The following is a 26,400-nucleotide window of genomic DNA, read 5'->3' as shown; positions in this document are numbered from 1 at the left end:
TATGACCTCAGCAGATGTGCATTCCCCCTTTTGTAAATTGTTCTTAGCTTCAGATCTAACATCCTCTGGTAGTTGATCCACATAGGGAGCCACTCCAGCCCACAGCTGCCAATCATATCTGTCTAGGACAGCTAGTGAATTGGTTTCCTTGACAATAAGCGTCGACATCGATGAGAACCACTTGTGGATGTTATCAAGGCACCTAACCTCCTTGTCTGGAGGTTGGGGCCAATGGGTTCTGAGATCTGCATTCAGCAGCTTACATGATGACCAAATCCGGCTTTGGATGGCCAGTGAGACATGCCAGAGTGTCCTATGGGGCTTTACATTTTTTGCCTAACCGCAGGAGAACTGAAGTAACGGTGGCTGGACTGCTCATGTCCTTAAGACGCTCTTCCCAAATGCAGCCGGGTGTAGGCATGGATCCAACACTTTTTTGAATGGCTCTCTGAAGTCATAGAGAAAACTGTCCATTTGCTTAGTAGGCATAGGAAGAGCAAATCTTCTTGCCGCCCTTTCTAGCAGGTTGTGTAAACCCCCAATATCCTTATGTGGAGAATCCATTGGGGCCAGAGATGGAGAAGAAGGTGTAGGTATGAGATAATCATCCCATTCATGTTGCAAAGCTTACTCGTCTCTCTTTCATCATCATAGGTTGCCAAATCCTGAAGAAGAGCTGTGTGTAGTGTTCATTTTGCAGATGAGGGCATTTGTAAGGACGCTGGTTTTGGTGTGGAATGCGGAGCAGTAGGAGGTCGCATGACATGTCCTTCTGCATGTGTTGACATCTGTAGTGCTATAACTGGAGTGGGTTGAAAAACACTCCATCCAATACTAGTGAACTAGGTAAACCGACTACTTCCTCCTGATAGAAACGCTGGTAGTGATGTTGAGGAGAATAATAGTGATCCTCTGGATTCTCCTCATAATCCTCGTCATCTTCCTGGCACTTAACATGTAACTTAGATGGACTACTAGCCACCCCAAAAGGCCCCTCTTTGTCAGAGTCTTCCTCTTCTAACAAATGAGCTAGGAGCAATGGAGAAATGTATCTGGGAGAGGTGCTAGCAGGAGTTAAATACCAACTTTTCTCAATGTTGTCGGTCATATCCATCAACAGTGTCGCTGACGAGGTCATCGTCGGAATCACTGACGAGGTTACCAGACTCAATGTTGTGAAGTGAGAGTCATCTGCCGACAGAAAAGTCGTTGTCGGTGTTATCATCATCATCAACCAAGGAATGGACGTCGAAAGAACTGTTGTCACTGAAGCAGACAATGAGACCATTTTAATTTTGACGGTCAAGATTGAACAGCTGTCAATGACAAAGCCATCATTGTGGAAGAAGAAGCACTGGATAGCACAGAAACAGTGCACGTCAATGAAGTCATTAATGCCACTGTGTATATTCTTGTTGGCGACAGTGCAGACATCAGGGCCTTTCTCGAGGGGGGGGGGGCGCTCACCGACAGTCTGTCAGAGGGCATTTCTTTGAAAGCAGGCCAACCTGAAGAGGCGGTGTAGATTGCCCAATTGGTATTTTCTTTGATTTTTGTGAAGAGAGATGTGGTCCCTTTCTTTCTTTTTGTTTGGAATTAGAGTGAGAGTCCTGAGAGGATTTAGAAGAACTATGGCCTTTGTAAAACCCATGAGTGTTTAAAAAAAAAAAACTTTTTGGATGCTCAAGGGAGGAATAGGAACGGGTGACCTATCCCTTTTATGTTCCATTCTGGAGGAGGTAGAAGATTTCCCAATGTCAGAAGCACAGGCTGGCTTCTTCCTGGGTTTGAGCTTCTGGAGCCATAGCAGCAGTCTCATTTCTTTGTCCTTTAGAGTCTTTGAAGACAAGGTATGACACACCTTATAGTCTGTAGCTGTATGGTTGGGATAAAGGCAGTATATGCAGCCCAGGGGAGGGTCCTCAGAATGCATCTTCTTCTTTCCACAGGCACAGCAAGCCCTCAAGAGACTTTTATTCTCTATGTCTTGCATGTTGCAGACAAATATGTTGTAGAAATGGGGAAAGGTTTCAAATATATATTGAAGAACAAATGTGTAGAGATAGCTCAGCAAAGTTCAGAAGAGACTCTCTAGCACGACGTGCAGTTACAAATCTGAGGTATGGGATCTCTCTCAGGTCTGTTCTACAGGTCAGGGAAGCCTGACTGGCTGATAGGTTGCAAAAAAGAAGGCTACCTCAGGTCTGAATGTTAGCACATGAACCATGCGTGGTGACTGTATAGATTATCTCAGATATTTGTGGATAAATACAACTATAAAAAAGGGGGGGGGGAATTATCCCTTAAGGACTAGAAACCTCACTCACCCGAAGGTGACATGCTTCATCATATGGGTTTCTCCCCCCAGTAGGAAATCCTAGTTCTACTGGGGGCTACAACTTCCTCACTGTGAGGAAGGAGTTCATGAATGTTTTCAAAGAGGTTCACTAGTGTGACTAGGATGTTAGAATGATGGTGTAGTGAGGGTGCAGCGCAAAAAAAGAGAAGACTGATTTTAAAACTGCCTAGGAAGATACAAAAAACTATTTTTATCGGATTTCTCTCACAGGCAGGGTTAAAAAGCAGTGCAGAGAGTAGTATAGATTTAAAACTACTCAAAATTCAGGTCGACATGTTTCAGCCTAGTGATCAATACTCTGTATCAGTGGCTTTCTTCAGCACCAAAGAAATGTTGTTATTGCTGCTGCTATTACTTACACGTGTGATAATGAAAAATAGTAAACATAAATGATACAACACCAGTAATCCTGCGTAGCGATGTCAGGTATTACTGGGAATATCTGTGAAACATGAGAGAGAGAAAACAAACATCGCACACAGTCAATTGAAGTGCTATGCTTATTACATATGTTTGTTCATCATATTGTCAGCAGCCATACATGTCGTATTCTATGTTGCCCAACTTACCCTCAAAGGTAGGATAAAACACCTCGCCTCACCTCTACCTGGGCTTTATATTTAAAATCATGCTCTAGTGTGTCCATGCTACAATGTCGTAATAACTCCACAAAAGGTTGCAGTCTCATACCTAGGGTTTCTGAATCTTAATATTAATAGTTAGCAAAAAGGAGTGAAGGACTCAAAGGGGACCTATGCTGATATACCCCTAAATGCCTCCCTCCCAAGGTTTCAGACTTTATACTCTTTAAAGTAAAAAGGCCAAACAAGTCACTTGCAGGTCTTACTGGGAAGGTCTAAAAACACTAACAAAAGCACAAGATGGGGGCTTTAGAAAAGTAAAGAAGTAAAAATAAGAGCTTTAACAAGGTAAAGAAATAGTAATGGTAAAGAAAAATCAAGAGTCCAGGCCGCCTTACCTGTCCGTCGGTACCTCGTAACGGTACAGGACTGCCACCGGAGGTACTAGATAGGCAGGTGGGCACGCTTTTTATAGTGTCTCAATTAACAAACAATCGCTCCAAGCTGGAACCAGGAGCTTCTATTCTACTGCCTGTAAAAGACGATGTTCTGCCTACCATGCATGTGTTGGAAAGGAGACACTGCGCTTAGGACTGTACCATCTTCACTGCGCATGCACAGGAAAAGGAAACTAATTCCCTGCTATTGCGCCTTTTGTGTATATCTAATTCATCTGCGCATCATTTTAAAGACATATATGGACAGGCTATGGGTCTTTAGGTATTGCCAATATGCATTATTATCGATACGCCATATTTTGCACACTCCCAATGGTGTGCATAGCAAGTAGCGTGCGGCGTGAAGCGTGTATCTTCGCGAATGCGCCGAAGAGTGATGCTACTCTTTCACAATGCTCGTAGCGTCATTAGTAATTCTGCTCACTGCATCAGTCATTTTAGTCAAGTTGCCACAGCCAGTAATATCAATCTTATCTAATTAGATGATCTTCTCCAATTAGATAGATTGTTACAAGAAGGAGATGATAACAACAGATATTGATCATTGGTATTGAATATCGATATACATATACATTGTACCTTAAATAGTGGATACTAGGCAGGAGCGCAATGTATATCCGCCCACATTCTACTAATGGGAAATAGTACTACCTCCCGTATAAGAAAATATCAACTAACCATACATTAGAGGTGCTCTATGTCTGTATAATAAATACACATATTATATAGTCAGGATTCAGATACATAATAAGAGCAGATATTCTTATCGTAGCTAATGGGCTCTTTATTATCAGTGGGCTAAATATATATCAGCCCCTGTTCCATTTGTAGGGAATAGTGCTACCTCTAGAACCTCCAGTATCCAAGAGGATTCAAATAGATGGCCGTGTATTCACTCTCAAGACGTTATATGTATGTACCATTGTTACATATGATATTAAATTTACAAGGGAAAACAGGTGGATGTGATCAGGATTCGGTTATGCGATCCCGAAGGCTGTTCTCATGTAGAATGTGAGAGAATACACATCATGCTCCTGCCTAGTATCCACTATTTAAGGTACAATGTATATGTATATTGATATTCAATACCAATGATCAATAACTGTTATCATCTCCTTCTTGTAACAACCTATCTAATTCGAGATGATCATCTAAATAGATAAGATTGATATTACTGGCCGTGGCAACGTGACTAAAATGACTGATGCAGTGAGCAGAATTACTAATGACACTACGCGCATTGGTGAAAGAGTAGCATCACTCTTCTGCGCATGCGCGAAGATACACGCTTCACGCCACACGCTACTTGCTATGCACACCACTGCGAGTGTGCAAAATACGGCGTATCGATAATAATGCATATTGGCAATACCTAAAGACGCGTAGCATGTCTATCTATGTCTTTAAAATGATGCGCAGATGAATTAGATATAGGGGCAATAGCAGGGAATTAGTTTCCTTTTCCCTCGAATGCTTGGTAGGGCTCTTGATTTTCCTTTACCATTACTAATATGATTAACAAAAATATGTCATCAGCATAGCACTTCAATTGACTGTGTGCGATGTTTGTTTTTTCTCTCTCATGTTTCACAGCTATTCCCAGTAATACCTGACATGGCTACGCATGATTACTGGTCTTGTATCATTTATGTTTACTATTTTTCATTATCACAAGTATAAGTAATAGCAGCAGCAATAACAACATTTATTTGGTCCTGAAGAAAGCCACTGATACAGAGTATTGATCACTAGGCTGAAACGTGTCGACCTGAATTTTGAGTAGTTTTACATCTATACTACTCCCTGCACTGCTTTTTAATCCTGCCTGTGAGAGCAATCCAATAAAAATAATTTTTTGCATCTTCCTAGGCAGTTTTAAAATCACTATTGGTCGTCTCATTTTTTGCGCTGCACCCTCACTACACCATAATTTTCACATATGGGATTCTAGCATCCTAGTCACACTAGTGAACCTCTTTGAAAACATCCCTGAGCTCCTTCCTCACAGTGAGGAAGTTGTAGCCCCCAGTAGGACTAGGATTTCCTACTGGGAGGAGGAACCCATATGATGAAGCATGTCAACTTCGGGTGAGTGAGGGTTCTAGTCCTTAAGGCATAATTCCCGCCCCTTTTTGGTTGTATTTATCCACAAATTTCTGAGAGAATCTATACACTCACCACACATTTTTCATGTACTAACATTCAGACCTGAGGTAGTATTGTGTTAGTAATTATGTTTAGGGGAAGCTCCCTTATCGAAGAGAGAGAATGATTCAATCATGTGAATCTAAGAAAGTTCCAATACTAGAATAATTTGCAGCTAGACCCTGTCTCTACCAGTTACTGCATTACCAAAGGTAAGCAGCTTTTTATAAACTGATAGAAAGATCTAGTCTCAGATTCCTTACTTTAGAATCAAATGCCAATGCCATACAATTCCCAGAGGAGGGTCTGCGAACTGAGACCATGGAAAATCTCTTACTATAATAAACCCAGTCCAGAACAAGAGAAAAATACCGGACATTCATAATAATTTAGGTGAGCAATAACATGCTCTACCACATAACAATCCACAGAAGGAACCACAGGTAAGCAAAGTCACAAGACATTTAAACCTGGGAATAAAATACCCATGTTACTATGACAAATCTGTGTCAGAAGTCACCCAACAATATGAATATAAAACTATTCGCACTCCTAACAGGATCCGAACCATGCATTTTCATCTCACAATAGCTGTGAGCAGAAATACAGTAACAAAAATCATAAAAAACATTAAAAGCATGGGGATAACAGTACTCCTGACAAAAGACAATGTTGCCAAATGACTAAGAAAATGAACCCATTTGGTCTTTAAACCGTGTGTTTAAACCTGTGGAACACAGAGCACCAGGCCATGCCATATAGCAATACCTATATGCCATATGAAGTCCTGTCCTAGCCATGATTGCCCTGCAAATTACACAGATAAAAATCCATCTCCCATGGAGAACACATAACAAATGTTCTTGTCAAAAAGAAGTCGAAGACAACAATAGCAACTATTGGCATAAAAGCTGTCTTTCCATGGGAGAAAGAACTAGAGATTATACAAATACCTCTAGCATATCCCATATATATATCACTATATATATTTTGTGACATAGGAGTAAAATAATTAAAAGGTCTATGTATCAACAAAAGAACATTCATATTTAAAGATACAAAAATAAAGCCAAATAATCCACAGGCCATGCTGACATACGAGTATGGAACTACAGTGGGATCACGCCACTTAAAAAAGCAACAGCCATTCAACAAGTCAGAGTAATGCAAGTTGCCTGAGACACCACCGTTAAGCAATGGCAGTATAAAGTTGAATACAATATTAAGTATGGAAAAGAAACTTTGATTGCCTAGCAAAACCAAGGTTAGTATGTGACCTTACTTTCATGAATAGAGTCCCATCTACATATGATCTAGAAAAAGTCCCCCATACTGAAACCGGGAACTTTAAGGGATTCCATAATACAAAAATCTGACCGACCAATAAAATAAACATCAACTTGTGTACGTCATCTAAAGAACCACACTTCGCAAAGTGTGAACCCTGTGTTTCCAACGACCAGCAACTAGTGACAGGAAAATAATTAAAAGAGTTGTCCCATAGAAGAGCAACAATCCGATACGATAGCAATAAAAGGCTTCTACAAATGGTGAAGGCTATAAGGCCGAAGGCCCTTCCCCTCAAGGACTAATGTACACAAACACCTTCATAGACAAGGAACGGTACACCATTAGAGGTAAATGCCCTTCAAAAAAGAAAAAAAACTTTAGTGATAACGCACAGCGTTATAACATCCCAAAAAGAGAAAAAAACATAACTGGCCGATTACGATGCAGCCCGTCACGACTCCGACCAACGGTCAGAGCATTCAGGGCAGCATCGTAATCAGCCCCGCCATTTACTTTCCCACCACCTAATTATGATCTAGGCGGTCGGAAAGTAAACCGGCCAGTCATTCCGGCTGACTTCCGACGGGTTCTAGGAGCCTGTCAGCTAGTCAGAAGCCGGCCAGTAATCTCAAGGGTGGACCTTTCCGCCCTTGAGATTACGATGCACGGTTTGCGGCATGGTTTCCATACAAGCCTATCCAACATGAAAACCATGTCAGAAAGCGTGCTTGGGGCCCCAAGAAGGGCCCACTTGAGCTTGCGGCCTCCAGTCGGGGGCCAAGGTGCACCCGGTTGCAGGCACAACAAGGTGCCTGCCACGGGGTGCAGGGATGAACTGCACCTCCACCTCCCTTTTCTCAATGGGAGCTTGTGTTACAGCCGGTTTACAGCAGTACCACGAGCTCCCATTGAGAAAAGGGAGCATGCGACTGAACAGAGTTCGTTGCGTTGTAAGGAGCTGGTCGGGACCGCTGACAAGAGGTTGGTCGTTCCCAGGAACGAGACCGTGTCAGGCAGACTGAAGTCCGCCTGACATCATAATCAAGCCTTATGTACACTTCATAATAGGAGGAATAGACCCACCTGATAGACTTGTATCTTGTCTCTCGTCTGAAACGTTGTCCTCAAATTACCCGCTTGTGATTATTTTTAGATATACCTGATGTCCTCCTGAATAAAGGTACCTTGGAACAATGAAGTATTTTTAGCAAGATCTGGGTCCCACCTTTGTCCATTAGTTTTTATTTAAGAACTCCCTCCTTCCTTTAAAGTCTTTGAGGAGGTATGAGTCTGACCTGGTGGCAATGCCCTACCAGGTTGGGGAAAGGATGTCAATGATGAAGCATGACACTATTATGTATGTGAGGATTCCTCTTCCATAACGGATGACTTTCCTCAGATGTGCAGCATAAGTCCTGTGACATCCAAAACTCTTGATTTCTGACTATTACTAGAATATAAGGAAACAGTAAACCTTCTTGGTTTCTCTATACTTTCCTGATGCTACCATACCTATTTTTGTGATTTGATTGATTCTCCGGAGGGACGTACGTTGGCCTACCCTCCTCACCTGTGGCCCTTAAGCAATCAAGAAAGGTTTTTGAAAGAGTGCGTGTTTTTGGGGCCGGACTGGAGGGTTGCCAACTAAGTCATTTTTTGCTAGTGTTTTTCTCTGGAGGCCCGCAAACAAAGGTGGCAACTTTAGGCCTAAGTAAACTGGTGTATTCTAGGAGACTTTAGAGGCGGGCCTGCCATACTGTTCGGGTCCACAACGACCAGGTCTGAGTCCACAACACAGCTGCATGTTTAATGTTCGGGTGATCTGCTTATTTCGAGGCAATTTACAATATCCGCCAGTATTATTTGTATTTTCATGATGCCGATGAATCTGATTGTTACGTTAGCCATTTTGAGGTCATACCCCAGCACATTTGAAAAATGTAGGTCAGCAAACCAAAATTAATACTTATTTTACACAATAATCGTATTTAACACAGTTTTATAACGTGCATACGAAAATATATTGAATTTGACATGACAAAGCTCACTATGAAAAAGCAGTTTTCCTAATTTTTCACTGGAATTAATAATGTCACAACTGTGTACATGTGAATGTGTATTGCTGCCACTGAAGGAAATTTACTATAGGGTAAATGTATTTTTCTGAGATAAGTGTCAATGTCAGACAGTTTGTTTTTCAGTCAAATCTCTTCCATAATGTCTTGGTCATAGTGAATGTCTTCCTTATGTTTTGAGCTTCTACTGAATTTCGATCTTGATGCAATATTTACAAATTCATAAATAAAAGCAACCATTTCCTTTCTACAGTTTGTTTCATGTGTTAAATTTGTAGTTCATTAATTCAAACTTCTTTTTGTTGATCTTCACATCCCCATGTTTTCTTGTTTGCTAATGCTGATCAGACTCGATTTGCAAACTGATTCTAGTAATGATACATGAATGTGCAAATTTCACTGCATCTTTCCCGCTTGTAAGTTTCCTTTACATCAGGTAAGATAACAAGTTCAAATCCAAAAGTATTTTTCTGCCACTACCGCCTCCCTGCAGAAAGTGCTCCTGACAAACACCTTTCATATTATCAAGCAGTATTGCTTTATGGAAATACTGTTCAACGATGTGAAGTCATAGACCCATTCAATCAGCAAGCTACAAATATTTCCCGAAAAGTTAAATTCTACCTACACCTCCATAGGACAACCCTTATCAGCCTTTGGAATACTCTTTACTGTACCATCCTAACCTAAGGCATAATCTGTATCATGTTACTCCATGGATTCTTTTGAATTCACAAACCCTATACAGTCATGATTGTGTCTGAACAATTGTTACGTTTGCAAGCAATTCTGAGTTTATAGTTAGCAAGGGGGTTGAAGATGGATACATTTACCACTGCAAATTAAATGTGTCTTTGAGTGAAGGAGGTAATGATGAGACTGAAGCGATTGGAAAAGTAGAGAGGAGTTATTGATATTTGTTAGATGTATATTTGACAGGAGCATTGCTGTTGCTTGAGACAAGAGGCATGAGAAAATAAAACGTGTAAGGGAGTGCATTTAAAGATATGTTACTAAAGGAAAAGAAGAGTGTGAGTATTTAAACCAGTACAGTAGCAAAGAGGACTATTTGTGAAAATATTTTCACAGAGAAAGGAGTAGACATATTTGAAATGATCTACCACATGGATATAGTGAACAGAATGAAAGAGAATACATTTAATGATGTAGTTATGTGGCTTGCGAAGTTAAGATTCTGGCAAGGTAATTGATTACAAAGATATTGTGGGTTTTGGCTGAAGAAGATGGAGAGCAGAAATGACCATTGAATGTGGTGATATAGTGAAAAAGTGATGCTATATAATGCAGCGCAAATACAAATAAAACATAACATATAAATGTACGCTACTCACATTACACAAATACAATAATCAATGTGACTCTATGGTCAAAGTAATCTGAAAACTTTACCTGTACAATATCTCTTTCTGCTAATCTTCCTCTTGAAGACACTCGAACTTCATCTCCATCTAATTCGATCATGGCTAGAAAGTCAAAACCATAGATGTTATTGCCTATATGAATCGAATGAGAGAACAAATAGATCTTACAACTGCATCTCTTTTTTCACCATGCCAATAGATGTTTATAAGCACCAAATGTTACGGACCAAAAACACTACTATTGAATTTACAGTGCAGGAGAGTCAAGCAAACAGATCCCTGTAAATGTCTGAGTGTTTGAATGGTCTCTAGTGTCCATGCGTGTGCCAATGCTTGACTGTGTCCAAGCTTGCTAAATAATTTATCTGCCCTAGTCACAAATATCTGTTTCCTATTCTAAAGATTTGATCATGTTCAAAGATGGCTGCTTCTATATTTCTTCACATAGCACAAACTTAGATTAAATGTAATTCTTGTGCTGAGTTAATGGTGTAAATAAATATTTGGTTAGAAGTGATAGACTAGCAAACCTTTACAATTTCTATTAGTGGGCAAAGGTCTAGCTATGATGGTTTATTTTAGTTATTTGAGGATTTAATGTAGTACAATTCCTACCCAAATATGATTTCAGTGTGTTTAACGGGTAACATATTTAAGAAAACATAGTTTATGAGAATTTGATACTTGGAACAAAAAGTAAACAAACATAAAAAAGGGTCTGGAGACAGTGAGGCAGCTGCTGAGGTGATAGAAGTGACAGATGAGTGTACAGGGGGGGTTGTTCCAGGTCAGCAGTGCCTAAAACCCTCGAGAGGAAGACCTGCATAATATTTTGCAGGTGCCTGATTAGGCGTATTAGGACCTACATAATAGGTGATTCTTTGTAGTGCTATCTCTCATATTAAGGCTGAGTGTTGATCAGAGGTTGGGCCCTCACAGTTTCCTTAAGGCTCTCCAAACTCTGAAAATATGAATGATATGTACCATCTTTTCCAGGTCATATTGTCCTAGATCATCATGTTGTTAGAGCTTCACATTTTGTTGGTCCGGGATATAAGCGGAAGCATTATGCCCATTGATTTCAAGTTCATCCTGGGGCTCAGTGTCAAACTGTTTTGGTGGCTGCTCTCCTGACAATGGCTTGGTGCTGTGTGAGTTGGAAAGAGGGGAGCCAGGACTCCTGTGTTCACTGCAGTCGAAGTTTGCTTTTTGTTGTTGATGGTGTTCTAGAGTCTGCTCACTGACAAGGAGATCATTGACAAATGCTGCATTAATGAGCAGGCATCTACAAAGACTGTTCTGTAGTTCATGAGAAAATAAGTTTCTACAATAAAGGAGGCACTAACAAACAGACAGCTGTTGAAGAGGAAGACGTTGATATAACTATTGACGATGGAAGCAGTGTCAGTTTGGGTGCTAATAGAGAGGCTTCTGCTGAAAAAAACATGAAGGATGACTTACTCACTTTTGATGTAACTAACGTTTGAGTTTCTACTGGTGTGCTGGATGCCATGTTGGTTGTCAGCATGGTGCCTGCTTTATTTAGGTGGGATGTTAGCCATCAATGTCTGGGTCAGCAATGAGGGGGCAATCAACAATTATTTTCTCTGCCTTGTTTAAACGGTCAGTAGAGTACTTGGATGCTTTCTTTGCCTTTTTGAACCATTTACCATTAGTCTTCATGGAGGTACATTGCAGGTCTTAAGGAGTCACTTAATATGCACTTTTGTTTTTGAGATGTCGTTTTTAGACATGATTGGCATTGGTAGGTTTCTCTGGGTGCTGGTCGATACTGTCCCCAAATACTGCCAGCATACAACATGACAACCAGATCATATTGTCATTTCGGCACAGATTGACATTTGTAGGACAATCTATAAAAGAAAATGTGGTGGCATCTGCTCTTGCCCTTGGGTCTCTAGTTTTTAGAAATACCTGTAGTTCGTAGGTTTCCTTGAGTGCCAGCAAGTCTCAGGCCAATGTAAGGCAACTATCCACAACACAAAAAGGACTTTTGGGAAGGAAGTTTGAAGTCCTTTCTGTGGTTGCATTTTTTACCTTACTTCCGAGGCCACAGGTCTAGTCACATATTTGTGGTGCTGTTGTTATTGGAAGAGGTATGAGAATCCTGAATCAAAGGACTTTTGACATACTCTGCAAACTCTGTAGACTTCGTTCACCGATATAAAAAGGAGAATGTGTTTCATCTTAAAGTAGGACATGCACATGGTGTAGTGGGAAAGAAACATTGGTGGTTTCCATGCAACCACACCTTCCTTAATTCCTGAAAGAATTTTCAGCAATGTCTGGGATTGGTAGCTTTTTCTGTGTTCCAGACTTCACAGGCCCAAATTCAGCAGGTAACTACTAGACAGCTACCATCCCAAAAGTCTATCTTATCCAAGCATCACTTTCTCTTTCCACATTAGTGTCTTTATTACCTTTCTGGTTCTGTACAATTAGCTAAGCCACACAAGTGAGGTACTATTTTTTATCAGGAGGTGTATTGGGAGCAGGATGATTCTACTTGTAAGTCAGTGCCTACATAACACCCTTTAGAATTTTTAGGTCTCAACTATTCTATCCCGTTAGGGATTGAATAGGCAAGATTATAGTAAGCAGTCCGAAAAGTCTACCTAGCCTGCGGATCACGTACAGCTCATGTGAGGCAGGCGTGTGAGGTAGGCGCGTGCACATCAAACTCCATCGGCCTCGGCATCAGACTTCAAAGGAAGCCACTTGCACACCACCATTTGTCTGAGCCTCGGCATCAGACTTCAAAGGAATCCGCTCCCAAGCCGCTCCCCCACCCCCCCATCAGACTTCAAAGGAATGCGCTCCCGCTCCCCTGCCCCCCGCCACAGCAATGCCGAGAGCTTGTTTTCGTGCATCCATTTCGTGGGGAAGCCGTGTTTTGTTCGGCAATCTCTGCACCTTTCTCGCTTTTTTTCTGGACGAAAGTGAAAGCCTACCGTGCTTCTTTACAGTAGCCTTGCTCCCCAAATGCTGTTGCTGTGTTGCCATCACTCTAGGGACACTCAGCTTGAAAACACTCAACTTGCTAGCTGCAATGCTACATCTGCTATGCTTTGCGCCTCTAGACACATTGATCCCTCGCAGACTGTGCTGACTCTGCCCCTCCTGATTCTGAAACTGACCAACGCAGTCACCACGCAGTCACAACCCTTTCACCCTCACTCACCCTCTCACCCTCACTCATCCTCACCCCCTCACACACCCACACACCCTCACACCTCACCCTGATCCTCATACCCCCTCACCCACCTCCTCACCCTCACACCCCCTCACTATCACACCTCCTCACCCTCACACCCCCTCACTATCACCCCCCTCATCCTCACACCCTCATCCTCACCCTCACACACCCTCTCACCCTCACATCCCCTCACCCTCACATCCTCTCACCCTCCCTCACACCCTCACCCACCCCCTCACTCACCTTCTCACCCACCCTCTCACCCACCATCTCACCCTCACACACCCTTTCACCCTCACACACCCTCTCACCCTCACACACTGTCTCACCCACCCTCACCCTCACCCTCACACCCCCTCACCCTCACACACCCCCTCACCATCACACGCCCTCACCCTCCCACACACCCTCACCCTCCCACACGCCCTCACACCCTCACTCTCACACCCCCTCACCCTCACACACCCTCATCCTTACCCACACACCCTCACACTTACACACACTCACTCACCCTCTCACCCTCACACACTCTCTCACCCCATTTCACCCGCACACACCCTCTCACCCTCACACACCCTCACACCCCCTCACCCTCCCTCACCCTCACCCTCACACGCCTCACCTTCACACCCCCTCACCCTCACATCCCCTCACCCTCACATCCCCTCACCCTTACCCTCATACACCCTCACTCTCAAACACCCTCACCCTCACTCTCCCTCACTCCCCCTCACACCCCCTCACCCTCACACCCCTCACCCTAACACACCCTCACACACCCTCACCCTCACACCCCTCACACTCTTCACCCTCACACCCCCTCGCCCTCACACCCCCTCACCCTCACACCCCCACACCCTCACACGCCTCACCCTCACACCCCCTCACCCTTACCCTCACACACCCTCACTCTCACTCACCCTCTCACCCTCACACACCCTCTCACCCTCACACACCCTCTCACCCTCACACACCCCTCACCCTCACACCCCCACCCTCACACCCCCACCCTCACACACCCTCTCACACCCTCTCACCCTGACACCCTCACACCCCCTCACCCTCACCCTCACCCCCATCACCCTCACCCTCCCTCGCCCTCACCCTCACACCCCGTCACCCTCACTCACCCTCACACCCCCTCACCCTCACACCCTCTCACCCTCACACCCCCTCGCAACCCTACACCCTCCCCCACACACACCCTCACAGCCTCTCACCCTCACACGCCCTCTCACCCTCACACACCCTCTCACCCTCACACACACCCTCACCCTCACACAACCTTACCCTCACACCCCCTCACCCTCACACCTCCTCACCCTCACACCCGATCACCCTCACACCTGCTCACCCTCACATCCCCTCACCCTCACCCCCCCTCACCCTCACCCCCTCACACACCCTCACACCCTCTCACCCTCACACACCCTCACTCACCCTCACACCCCCTCACTCTCTCACCCTCACACACCCTCTCACCCTATCACTCACCCTCACCCTCACACCACACCCCTTCACTCACACACCCTCACTCTCACACCCCCTCACACCCTCTTACCCTGACACACCCTCCCCCTTACACACCCTCACCCTCACACCCTCACCCTCACACACCCTCACTCACCCTCACTCACACTCCCTCATCAGCATAGCATAACAAAACATAGCATAGCATAGCAAAACACAACAAAGCATAGCATAGCATAACAAAACAAAGCATAGCATAACATAACAAGGCATAGCAACACAAAACATAGCATAGTATAACAAAACATAGCATAGCATAACAAAACACAACAAAACATAGCAGAACAAAACATCGCAGAACATAACAAAACATAGCATAACATAACATAAAACAAAGCATAGCATAACAAAATATAGCATAACAAAACATAGCAAAATACAACAAAACATAACATAGCATAACAAAGCACAAAAAAACATAGCATACATAACAAAACATAGCCTTGCAAAGCATAGCAAAACAAAATAGCATAACAAACACAACAAAACATAGCATAGCAAAACACAACATAACATAGCAAAATACAACATAGCATAGCATAAAAAAACAAAGCTTAGCATAGCATAACAAAACAAAGCTTAGCATAGCATAACAAAACATAGCATAGCATAACAAAACACAACGAAACATAGCATAGCATAACAAAACAAAGCATAGGATAGCAAAACAAAACATAGCATAGCATAACAAAACATAGCATAACATAACAAAACAGAGCATAACAAAACACAACAACACATAGCATAACAAAACCTACCAAAACACAACAAAACATAGCATAGCAAAACATAGCATAGCAAAACAAAGCATAGCATAATAAAACACAACAAAACATAGCATATCATAACAAAACATAGCATAACAAAGCATAGCATAGCATAACAAAACATTGCATAGCATAACAAAACACAGCCTAGCATAGCATAACAATTCAAAGCATAGGATAGCAAAATAAAACATAGCATAGCATACAGCATCACTCCGCACCACCACAGCATCACTCAGGGGCACCACAACATCACTATGCGCTACCACAGCATCACTGAACGCCACAGCATCACTTGTTCGCCATCACAACATCACTCAGCGCCACCACAGCATCAATCTGTGCAACCATTCAACAACACCTGGTTCAAATATGTTCTCTCAATGTTTCAAGCTTTATTAAAAATGTAACAAAAAGATGTTAAAATGTCACTTCTGTTGTTGGATTGTCGTCACAACAAAATACACTGAACATAATCTTCACAAAAGTTATTTACAAAACTTTAAGCTATTGCCATTATAAATTACAATAACTTTTATTTGAGTATTAATTATTGAAAAAAAATTAAAAGCCATTGTTATTTGTAATATCAATACATGTAAGTCATGTAAAACACATACTGCATTACAAATGCTATAGGTGTCACATTTGCGAAAGTTATAACTATTGGCATTGTAAATAACAAAGCTATTAATTTCTCTATTTTCAAACAAAACATAAATAATTTGTCATTTACAATACCAATAGCTCAAACTTTCCTAATGCAAGACCTATTGCATTGCAAATGCTTGTTTATTATCAAGTGATGCTTGCTTAGTACAATGGAAAATCAATCTAAGCCATAGATGCGTCGTTGGCTCTGGGTAGCATGTGTTTATGAACAACCTACAAACTCAACTAGTATCTCCATCCTTTAATACTGTGCACTGCAAGTTAAAGTCTTTAGAAAGGGGAAGAGAACGCAGATCTGAAAATTATGAGTCCTTTACTAAATAAGGATTCCCAATTCCAGGGACTTTCCCATGGATATTTTCCTCACAAACGAGAACATCATCCTTGCACTGGCATGTGGTTTTACCACGTGAGAAAATGCTCTCACCTGGTAATTTTTGGTGTAGGATCATCAAGCCGCTCACAATTGGCCGAGGTAGTTCTACCAGGAATGAGACTCCGGAAAACACAAAATTAGGACTTATATATAGCACTGCTTCCCGAAGGCTCTGAGATATGTAATGTTCACAATTCCTTCAATTCAACAATTAGTTTCTTTTGGAAAACCTTGAGTGATCCACACAAATAACTCCTTGCTGATTCATAATTGTGTCTAATTTTCAGAAATGTATAGCTTTTAGGATTTACTCTTCAGCTTCTTACATTTCTTTCCACATACTGCAAGTAGATATAAACCGCAGTAATAGGAAACATTGACCACAACTTAAAAAACTGGAAAAGAGTGGGAAGAAAATATTTTTTCCTCTCTCCCTGTTCTTAAAATCCGTTAAGATGGCGATCTTACCACAGCAAACCTTTTTGTTGTTACCACTTCTAGCGTAAAAAAAACATGCTTTCTTGTAAAGCACTCCCGTCCTTCAAAAAAAATATTTTGGTGATTTTCTCAGACCCTTCTGCAGTAAACGGTAAATCCTGAGTAACTTTATCAACAAAGAAAGGGCAAGATATCATTTGTTGAAAAAACAGTTTATAAAGGCAAAGCTAATAGGTCTGATCTTGGCAAGTTGGCATGATGCTAAATTTTTTTAAGCCTCTTTTTTTAAAATCAAATGCCGCAAATGCCACAAATTAAAAGGAGGAAAAAAAGAAACATATAGGGCCAGATGTAGGTGGCCGTTTGAGGCCATTTACCGAGCGGTAACTGCGATTATGGCCGTTACCGATCGGTAAATGGGTGACAGGTATGTAGGAGGCATTATTTAACCGAATCGGTAAAATTACCGATTCGGTAATTTTACCGATTCGGTAATTTTACCGATTCGGTAAAATAAAAATTCGGTAATTTTACCGATTCTGAGGCACCCAGATGTAGGTGGGGCTCTTCAGAGTCCCAGAGGCCTTACCGAATTGGTATTTTACCATCAAATCCAATTTGATGGTAAAATACTGATTCCGGTGTGCATGCACATGTGTGCATGCACACCTATGCCATGTGACAGGCAGACCTGCCCTTAGGGCATGTATGCCTGCCACATAGCACCCGAGCCTGTTTTGGGGGTGCCAGAGGGTGTCAAAGTGACACCCCCTGTAAATACCGAATCGGTAATGCCCATTCATTCCTATGGGCTTCAAAGCCCATAGGAATGAATGGGCATTACCGATTCGGTATTTACCGAATCGGTAAATACCGAATTCTTCCGAATCGGTATTCCAGCAAATCTGGAATACCTACATATGCACCCCTTAGATTTACCGATTTTTAATTACCGAATCGGTAAAATTCGGTGATTAAAAATCGGTAAATCTATTTTTCCTACATCTGGCCCATAACTGTCACCTAATTATGGTAGTAACCTTTTTTGATTACATTAAAAAATTAAAAAATGTATTGTATCATTTTAATGTAAGATTAGAGTTTCTTCCTAGCTGACAAGTGTATTTAAACCAGTGATAGAAACCATTTTTAGTTTTAAAGCACATCGAACAAGTTACTTACCTTCAGTAACGCATTATCTGGTAGATTCCTTATCTTTGAATTTCCCTGGCGTCAGGCTGGATCCGGAAACTTTTGCTGAGCTATACCCCTTGAGCGCGCCGTCGGGTGGGTCCATTCTCCTCCGCGTGATGTCGGCAGAAGAATCGGTTATGATGTTGCGGTTCCTGTATAGGTGCCGCCCAGTTGCGCCGCCATCAGTACTTTTCGTTTTTTCCACACCAGAAGCACAGAGCCATGCAGTAACTGACATAGTCGTGTGCAAAACTAGGGCCCTGAAAAGGGGAGCAACCCTAGCCCTACAAAATTAGTCTGCAAAGCTGGGAGGCATGGGTGGGGCTGTAAGGAATCTACAGCTAGATAGAGTCTCTACCAGATAATGCGTTACCAAGGTAATTGACTTGTTCATCTGATAGAGACTTCTAGCAGCACATTCCTTATCTTTGAATTAAATACCCAAGACATACCATCCAAACGGTGTGTGCGGACCAATAACTCAAACTAGGAAGTCCTTGTAGGACTGAGTGGGCAAAATGACCGCCCATGTGGACCTGACTGTCCAGGCAGTAGTGCTTAGCAAATGTGCACAGAGATGCCCACATTGCTGCCTGACAGATGTCCAGTACTGGGATACCCCGAACCAAGGCCTTAGTCACAGCCTTTTCCCTGGTGGAATGGGCCATTAATCCCTCAGGGGGCTGATTCTTAGCCAGGGCATAGCAGATAATATTGCAGAGAATGACCCAATGAGAGATGGTCTTTTTCTGCACTGCCCTTCCCTTCTTAGCTCCGACATACCCCACAAAGAGTTGGAACTCGACCCGGAACTCTTTTGTGCAGTCAAGGTAGAACGATAATGCTCTTTTTGGTTCCAGGTGGTAGAGACGCTCCTGTTCCTTAGAGGGATGTGGGGGAGCAAAGAAGGGGGGCAGCATGATGGATTGACCCAGATGGAATGGGGTCACAACCTTTGGCAAGAAAGAAACATGGGTGCGAAGCACCACTTTGTCCAGAAATCATGTAGGGAGGTGTTAGACCTGTCCGCCCTTTGGATGGTCCCTTCTGTCATTTATTTATTTTTTTGTTCCCTTTTTGCCTCCTAGCCTTTCGAATTTTTATGTCCACCAGAATTTTTTAGGTGTAGACCTAGGGGTTAGGTGCTTCTTGCCCCTATAGTTTCCCTTACCCTTGGTGCCTTCTTCACTGAATTTACAAGACACACAAAATGGTGGCCAGCAACTGTCAGAATCTTTTTACCTCAGGTCTAGTGGCCATAGGAACCTATGGAGGGGTTCCAGAACCTTCTGGTTAGTTCTGGTAGCCAGAACCCAGCCTATAAAATCCAGAACCAGAGCGGCCATTTTAGATGAGCGGTGGTAGCCTTAGAACAGTGGGAGTGCAGGCTGTGGCGCTAGTGGGCTAGGACTCACAGAGGGTTGACATCTTTCCCTAGGGAATGCTACCTTACTGCTGACACCGACCCGCAAACCATAGATCTGGCCCCTTGTGAATTGAACTCGGTTGTTGGGACACAAAGCCTCCACGAATTACTTGAAGCCATTCCCTGACACTGAGGTGAAGACGCCGCTGGTGAACTGGACTGGAACTCCTGAAGAGCCCCAGATTTCATCAACGTGCCCCAGGTACAAAAAGGGAATTCTCAGCTTTCGGCAAAGCCAAGGCCCTCCGATTCCGATACCCCCATCGTGCTCACCTCTCACCTGTGACCGGTAACGTTGCCCTGCCATTGTGGGCTCCTTCCTGAGGTATTGGGTGTGGAGCGAGAATTGGAGGAAGTGACCGCAGGACAAGCGAAGGGGGATCGAGCATAGTGGCCCCCGTCTGCGCAGGTCCCGAGGAGAGGAAGACACTACTCCCCGGGAGGGGGCGGAGCGACAGGCCGAAGTAGCGTCTGGCGGGCGGATCCAGAGGAGGTCCTGACAGCTGTCTGAGGCGGAAGGCGGCACTGAGGAGGAAGTAGCTAATCTACTGCGCAGAAGCGCTCGTGCAGATCCACATCCAGTGCGGCAACAGAGGGTGCGACCTTCCGGCTTTGAGGTGATTCAGTTCGGCCTGTGAGGGGAGAGGATTCAGGACTTAGGTGCTGGTAAAGAACTGGTGAACTGGAGGAACCAGCCTCCCTGAGAACAAGTAAGCCGAGAGCGGTGGGGACTGGTAAGGGACGTGGAATCAGGAATCTACACCACGGGCCCTAGAAATTAGTTGAGGAGGAGAGCTTGGTGGAACTGTGGGTTAGCCAGTGCGAGTGAGCTGGCGGGACTGTGCATAGATTTAAGACTTTAGTCTCGCTTTAGGGCTGAACCTGGCAAAATCATAACAAGGGTCAGAGGCAACTTTACATAGAATTGAACCGCTGCTTCAGTAAAGACGGGTCCGTGGACGCTTGCCTGAGGAAACTGCTCAATCGCCTGCATATTTGGACGACCCCCGTGCCTGGCTGCTTCCACCAGCTGGTTCCTCCTTGCCGAGACGCTAGGAACAACAGCGTCGCAGGTTGAAGGAACTAGCCTTCCCAGGGGGCACCGCTATCGCGCATAGGAGCGCGTCATCACCCAGCGCCAGGCGGCGCTACAAAGCGGGACTCCGCCCGACCAGAGGGGCGAACCGCTGCTACAGTAAAGACGGGTCCGTGGACGCTTGCCTGAGGAAACTGCTCAATCGCCTGCATATTTGGACGACCCCCGTGCCTGGCTGCTTCCACCAGCTGGTTCCTCCCTGCCGAGACGCTAGGAACAACAGCGTCGCAGGTTGAAGGAACTAGCCTTCCCAGGGGGCACCGCTATCGCGCATAGGAGCGCGTCATCACCCAGCGCCAGGCGGCGCTACAAAGCGGGACTCCGCCCGCAACGCGGGACGCGAGCGGGACGCCCGGGGCGAAGCCCGGGCAAAGGGCGGGCCCTCTTAGGCCCTCAGAGGCCGGAAGAGGCTGGGCTGGGCCCGAGGTCCTGGTCAAATTTCTGAGTAAGTAAAACTATATTCACGATCTCTATCACTCTCAAACTGCTTGATGGCTACTGCTGCTGTTAGCGCTGCCACTACCGGCTTGGATAAATCTGGGAGCATATTAAACAGAACACTGGATGATTATTTTCCCAAGGCTGCTCCCGAGGGAAACAAAGAACTATTACTTGCTGAGAAGCGGGCGGATAGGCGTCGCTCAATTGAACGCATTAAAAATAGGACACTGTCTGAGCCCATCTATTCTGTCACCTTGGACAATGATACAAATAATATTCCAACAGATAATCTATCTCCAACTGCCAGTGTGCCCCTATTGCTTAAGGAATGTCTAGCACCTGCCATTTCACCAACGCAAACTTTGGCCGAGTCACAAATTGAGGGTCAAGATCTCCCCAGTACACCTAACCCCGCAGCAATTTTGATTTCTCCCACAATCAGGCCGGGAAAGGTAGTAAGAGGGAAACACCAGAAGACATTGGCAAATAAAGTACATGGGCCCCCACCCCCTAAAAGGAGACTGACAAAAATGGACACAAGTAAGTCCAAGCTAAGCTACTCGGATTTTGGCAAGAAGACTAGTCTTGCCTCTACTATGACCTTGGGAAAGTCAGCCAGCAAGCAAACAACGGCAACTGCCTTAACCCCGTCAAAATCCACAACACCTCCTTCCCCATCAACCACACTGCCTGACATTATCCACACTCCAATGGAAGAAGGTCCGCAGACAATCTTTCCGAAGAATCTATTGGACAATATTGAAATGATTGTGCGAACCTACATGTTAGCTTTATCTGACAGACTAAAGGGAGTGGAATCAAGGTTGGGGAGGATTGAGTTGGACTTGGTAGCTCTTGGGCAACTGGAAAGGCCATTAAGACCCCAGAACGCAATACAGACCCAAAAAGCTCCACATACAATGTGTACTCCCTCTACTGAAAGAGCAGTTGCAAAAGCTACTAACTCTACTACTGATAACAACATAGTAGTGGCTAATGCAGCTGCCCCTAGCCACCCAACTATAGGTGCTCATTCTGTTAGTAAACCGCCCAAAAACACTGACCCAAAACAACTACAATCTACTAAGAGTAGACCTACCATAACATCAAATTCTACGGACACCCTAGTCAACATCCAACCTAGGGAACCAACTATTCTCCCAAACTGTCTGCCTAGAGTTGAAGAGAAAGAGGTTGGTCACGTAAGAGGGGGTCAGGGAAGGATACCACCTACGGAACTCCCACTGGAAGCACTACCATATGTAGTGGTGCTTACCGGGGTTCCTGAGTTGACAAGTGGAAAGCGGGAAGGTTACTTTCAGTTAAAGAACAAGATCATGCACTGGTTGTCATTGTACAGACCTAAAGCCAACTATGTAAATGGCGAAATAGTTCATGTGCGCCATCTGTCTTGGCTGGGTGGCAGAACAAAGGATATAGGGGGTGACATTGTAGTTGTAAATTTCAGGGATAGGAAGGCGGTCCAATATATTCTGAATTGGCCTTACGGCAACGAAAATAACTGTATAGTGCCACGCCCATTAACTTACTTTTATCCAAGATCAACTGTATTCCCCCCTCAACATGCAACTAGCTTCATTCCCTTTAACACACAATTTTCGAATACGGAAGTAGCTAGGAACCCTGCTTACTTGCACCATCTTGTCCCACCCCCTTTGATCCATGGGTGGAACACTGTACCAACTAGCCACAACCTAGGAGGGAATGGTAATATGTCCAATCTCATCCCATTTACTCCCTTGGAACTAACAAATAGGTTTGAGGCATTCAGTGGCTTGGAAGAGTGCGATTGATGTTTAAAGAGCACGGAAGATAATAGAGGTACTGAAAATGTTTCATGTATTCGGGGGTGTATTGTGGAAAATGGATTAAGTTGTTTGAAGCCAGGCCCATACACTGCCGTTATTTGTGATGAAACAAACAAAAATAGACTGTCTGTTGCATTTCCTGTGGCGCCTCCTGGGACAAATGAGGGCTCATTCTTGCTACCATTCGCCCCGAGCCAAAAAAGTAGTGATGCTGGGGGGATTGAAAATGTGCCGTGTACTTTGGGACATAACCACCGAAAAGAAGGTGATAGTAGACCTAGGGAGGATACATGCTCTGTTGTTATAGGTTCAGATGAAGTGATTAGGAGCTCAACAGCAGTTGTACCTGCCATGCCCCATGATACGAACGAGGGATCTTCCCTATTTACACTCGTCTCATGGAACACTGCGGGGGTGCGTGCAAAATTGAACGATCCCGACTGGAACGCATACATAAATACTTTTGACATCAGTGTGTTGCAGGAAACTTGGGCTACAGTACAACTGCACAGGGTTGGCTATAAAACCTACCAAATAGAGGCTGTCCCTTCCTTGAGAGGTCGTGCATCTGGAGGCCTCTTAGTATGGGTCAATGTTTCCATTAAATTAGCTATCAAAATGATTAACACCGACTCCTCAGACATTCTTTGTCTAGAAATAACAACAGTGGATAATAGGGCGTTCTATTTATTCAATGTTTACAACAGCCCCCAATCTTCCCACAAGGAATCCACGTGTATAGGGAAGTTGGAGTCGCTTATGGATTCACTAAAATCAGAGTCAGGTGTTATTCTATGTGGAGACTTGAACTGTAACTTTGAACCAATCTCAGGGATAGCCATATTGTTTGAGGAGGAGGACAACGCCAATGCAATACCTGCCCTGAATGAGAATCGTATGGTTGCCGGTACAGCATTGGCCCTACAAATCACACGGTTCCTGACCTCACACGGTCTGAGAGCATGTAATGGCCGTATGCCTTCAGATAGCCCAAAAGCCCCTACATTTAAGAGAGGCAATTATGGGAGTAAAATAGACTACGTTATAGTCTCCCTTGATCTCTGGCCCTTTACAGTGGACCTAAAGGTCAAAGAAAGATACGAAAGCGACCACTACCCCTTAGAAATGAGTTTTCTACTAAGCATGGTTATGGAGCTTGACAACATGGAGGGAGGTCATAGTATGGCAACCTCAACCACTACTGATAATATTGTTCTTAGTAACAATCGTAGGGCGGTCAAATGGGCATTTGTGCTAGAAAAAGAGGATTTACTGGCCAATATTTATTGCATCTTTGCAGATACCCTGGACCAATATTGCCCCCTTAGCTGCACCCCTAAAGAATTTATCGATTTACATAAGTCCCTCTTCAGCCAATTATTAGAAATCCTTACTAAAAAACCTAAAAGAGGTGCAGGTAGGACTAATGCAAAATACGTAGGCAAACCTTGGTATAACAAGGAATGCCGCCTTGCCAAAACTGCACTGATTAACGCTGTTAAAGGGGAAAGTCCGTCAATAGTTAGAGAGAAAAGAAAGGCTTATAACAAAATAATATTAAGAGCTAAATCCTCATGGGATGAGGAATTGTGGCCCAATATGTTAACAGCCGCTAAAAACAAGGACCAGAAACAATTCTGGGAATTGGCAGCTAAGGAAAATAAACAAGAGAAAGGTTCCAGGGAGGTCTACTTAGATGAAGATACTTGGGTCAAGCACTTTTCGTTATTGTATGCAGCCAAAACCCCGACCGAGGCAGCAAATGATGTACCCCCGCTCACACTACCAGCTAACACTCACCAGGTAGTGTTTACTTTACAAGAAACAGAGGCAGCAATTATCTCAATTAAGAAAGGGAAGGCGCCAGGGCTTGATAGAATCCCTGGTGACCTGTATTTGTATAATATTGATGTCTGGGCACCCTATTTAAATCACTTATTTAACATAGTTGCGGCTAGTGAGCACATTCCGGATACTTGGAATGGCGCAGAAATCATCACCATTTTTAAAAAAGGGGATTGTGGTGATCCAGCAAATTACCGCCCCATTAGCCTTTTAGATATCACGCAAAAAATATATGCTAGGCATATTCTAAATAGAATAAATTCATGGTTGGAGGAGGAGTCAATTTTATCTAAATACCAGGCGGGATTCCGAAGCAAAACAAGTACTATTGATCAAGTATTCAGGTTATGCTGCTTGTATTGGAAGTATGTCATCATCCGCAAAGGTCACTTGTATGTGACCTTTGTTGACTTATGAGCAGCATTTGATCTCATTCCACGAGATCTACTTTGGGAAACCCTCAATAGGCAAGGGCAGCCTGGCGACTTATTAAAACTTGTAATAGGATTGCATCGGGAGAATTACGCTAAGGTTAGATGGGGCCCAAATGGGGAACTCACAGACCCGATCCCGATAAAAAGGGGAGTGCGACAGGGCTGTGTCCTGGCCCCTACTCTATTCTCCCTTTATGTAAACGACATTGCAACCTACATGGAAAATTGCGATAACGATTCTCCTCGACTGGGAGGGGAACGAGTTGCGTCCCTCCTCTTCGCGGATGATACAATCCTAATATCGCAAACGCCACGTGGCCTACAGATCCTACTAGACAGGTTCCAACAGTACTGTATCAATAAAGGATTAGAAATCAATATAAAAAAAACAAAATATATGGCACTGAACCCGCATAAAACTTTTAAAAAGACCTTAATGTTAAATGGGCAAAGATTAGACTACGAGCACAGCTTTACTTACCTGGGGGTCTTGATGGACTCTGCAATGGGATGGGGCCCACAATTGGAAAAACGAAATTGGTGTTTAAACAAAACTGCTTCCCAATAACACAGAGATACAACAAAAGTGTGAATAAAGCAGTTACTCCCGCGATAGAGCTCTTTAGATATAAGGTACAATCCGCCTCCTTGTATGGGGCAGAAATTTGGGGGCCAGTATGTAAAAAATCTTTTGAAGTACTGGAAAACAAATTTGTCAGGGGACTATTAAAAGTTCCAATCAACACCCCCCTGATACCCCTATTCTTAGATCTTAACATTAAACACACAGATCAGCACGCTATACTGAGACCATTGCTGATGTGGGTCAGATTATGGACAAC

At 43.8% G+C, this 26,400-nt stretch overlaps 1 protein-coding gene across 3 annotated transcripts in view; it reads right to left on the bottom strand.

Annotated features, from left to right (window-relative positions):
- CPNE8 (copine 8) overlaps positions 1-26,400 on the bottom strand; it is a 990,278-nt gene that overhangs the window by 13,683 nt on the left and 950,195 nt on the right. For all 3 annotated transcript variants that reach the window (XM_086967237.1, XM_086967238.1, XM_086967242.1), the window contains one exon: positions 10,322-10,395. In XM_086967237.1, coding sequence (XP_086823363.1) covers positions 10,322-10,395 — 74 coding nt within the window. The remainder of the gene's footprint in view (positions 1-10,321; positions 10,396-26,400) is intronic.

This window comes from Lissotriton vulgaris, chromosome 1_1 (assembly GCF_964263255.1).
Source record: "Lissotriton vulgaris chromosome 1_1, aLisVul1.2, whole genome shotgun sequence".
NCBI lineage: Eukaryota > Metazoa > Chordata > Amphibia > Caudata > Salamandridae > Lissotriton > Lissotriton vulgaris.
Note: the sequence above shows the minus strand (reverse complement) of the source record. Positions and strands in the feature narration are given on the sequence as shown.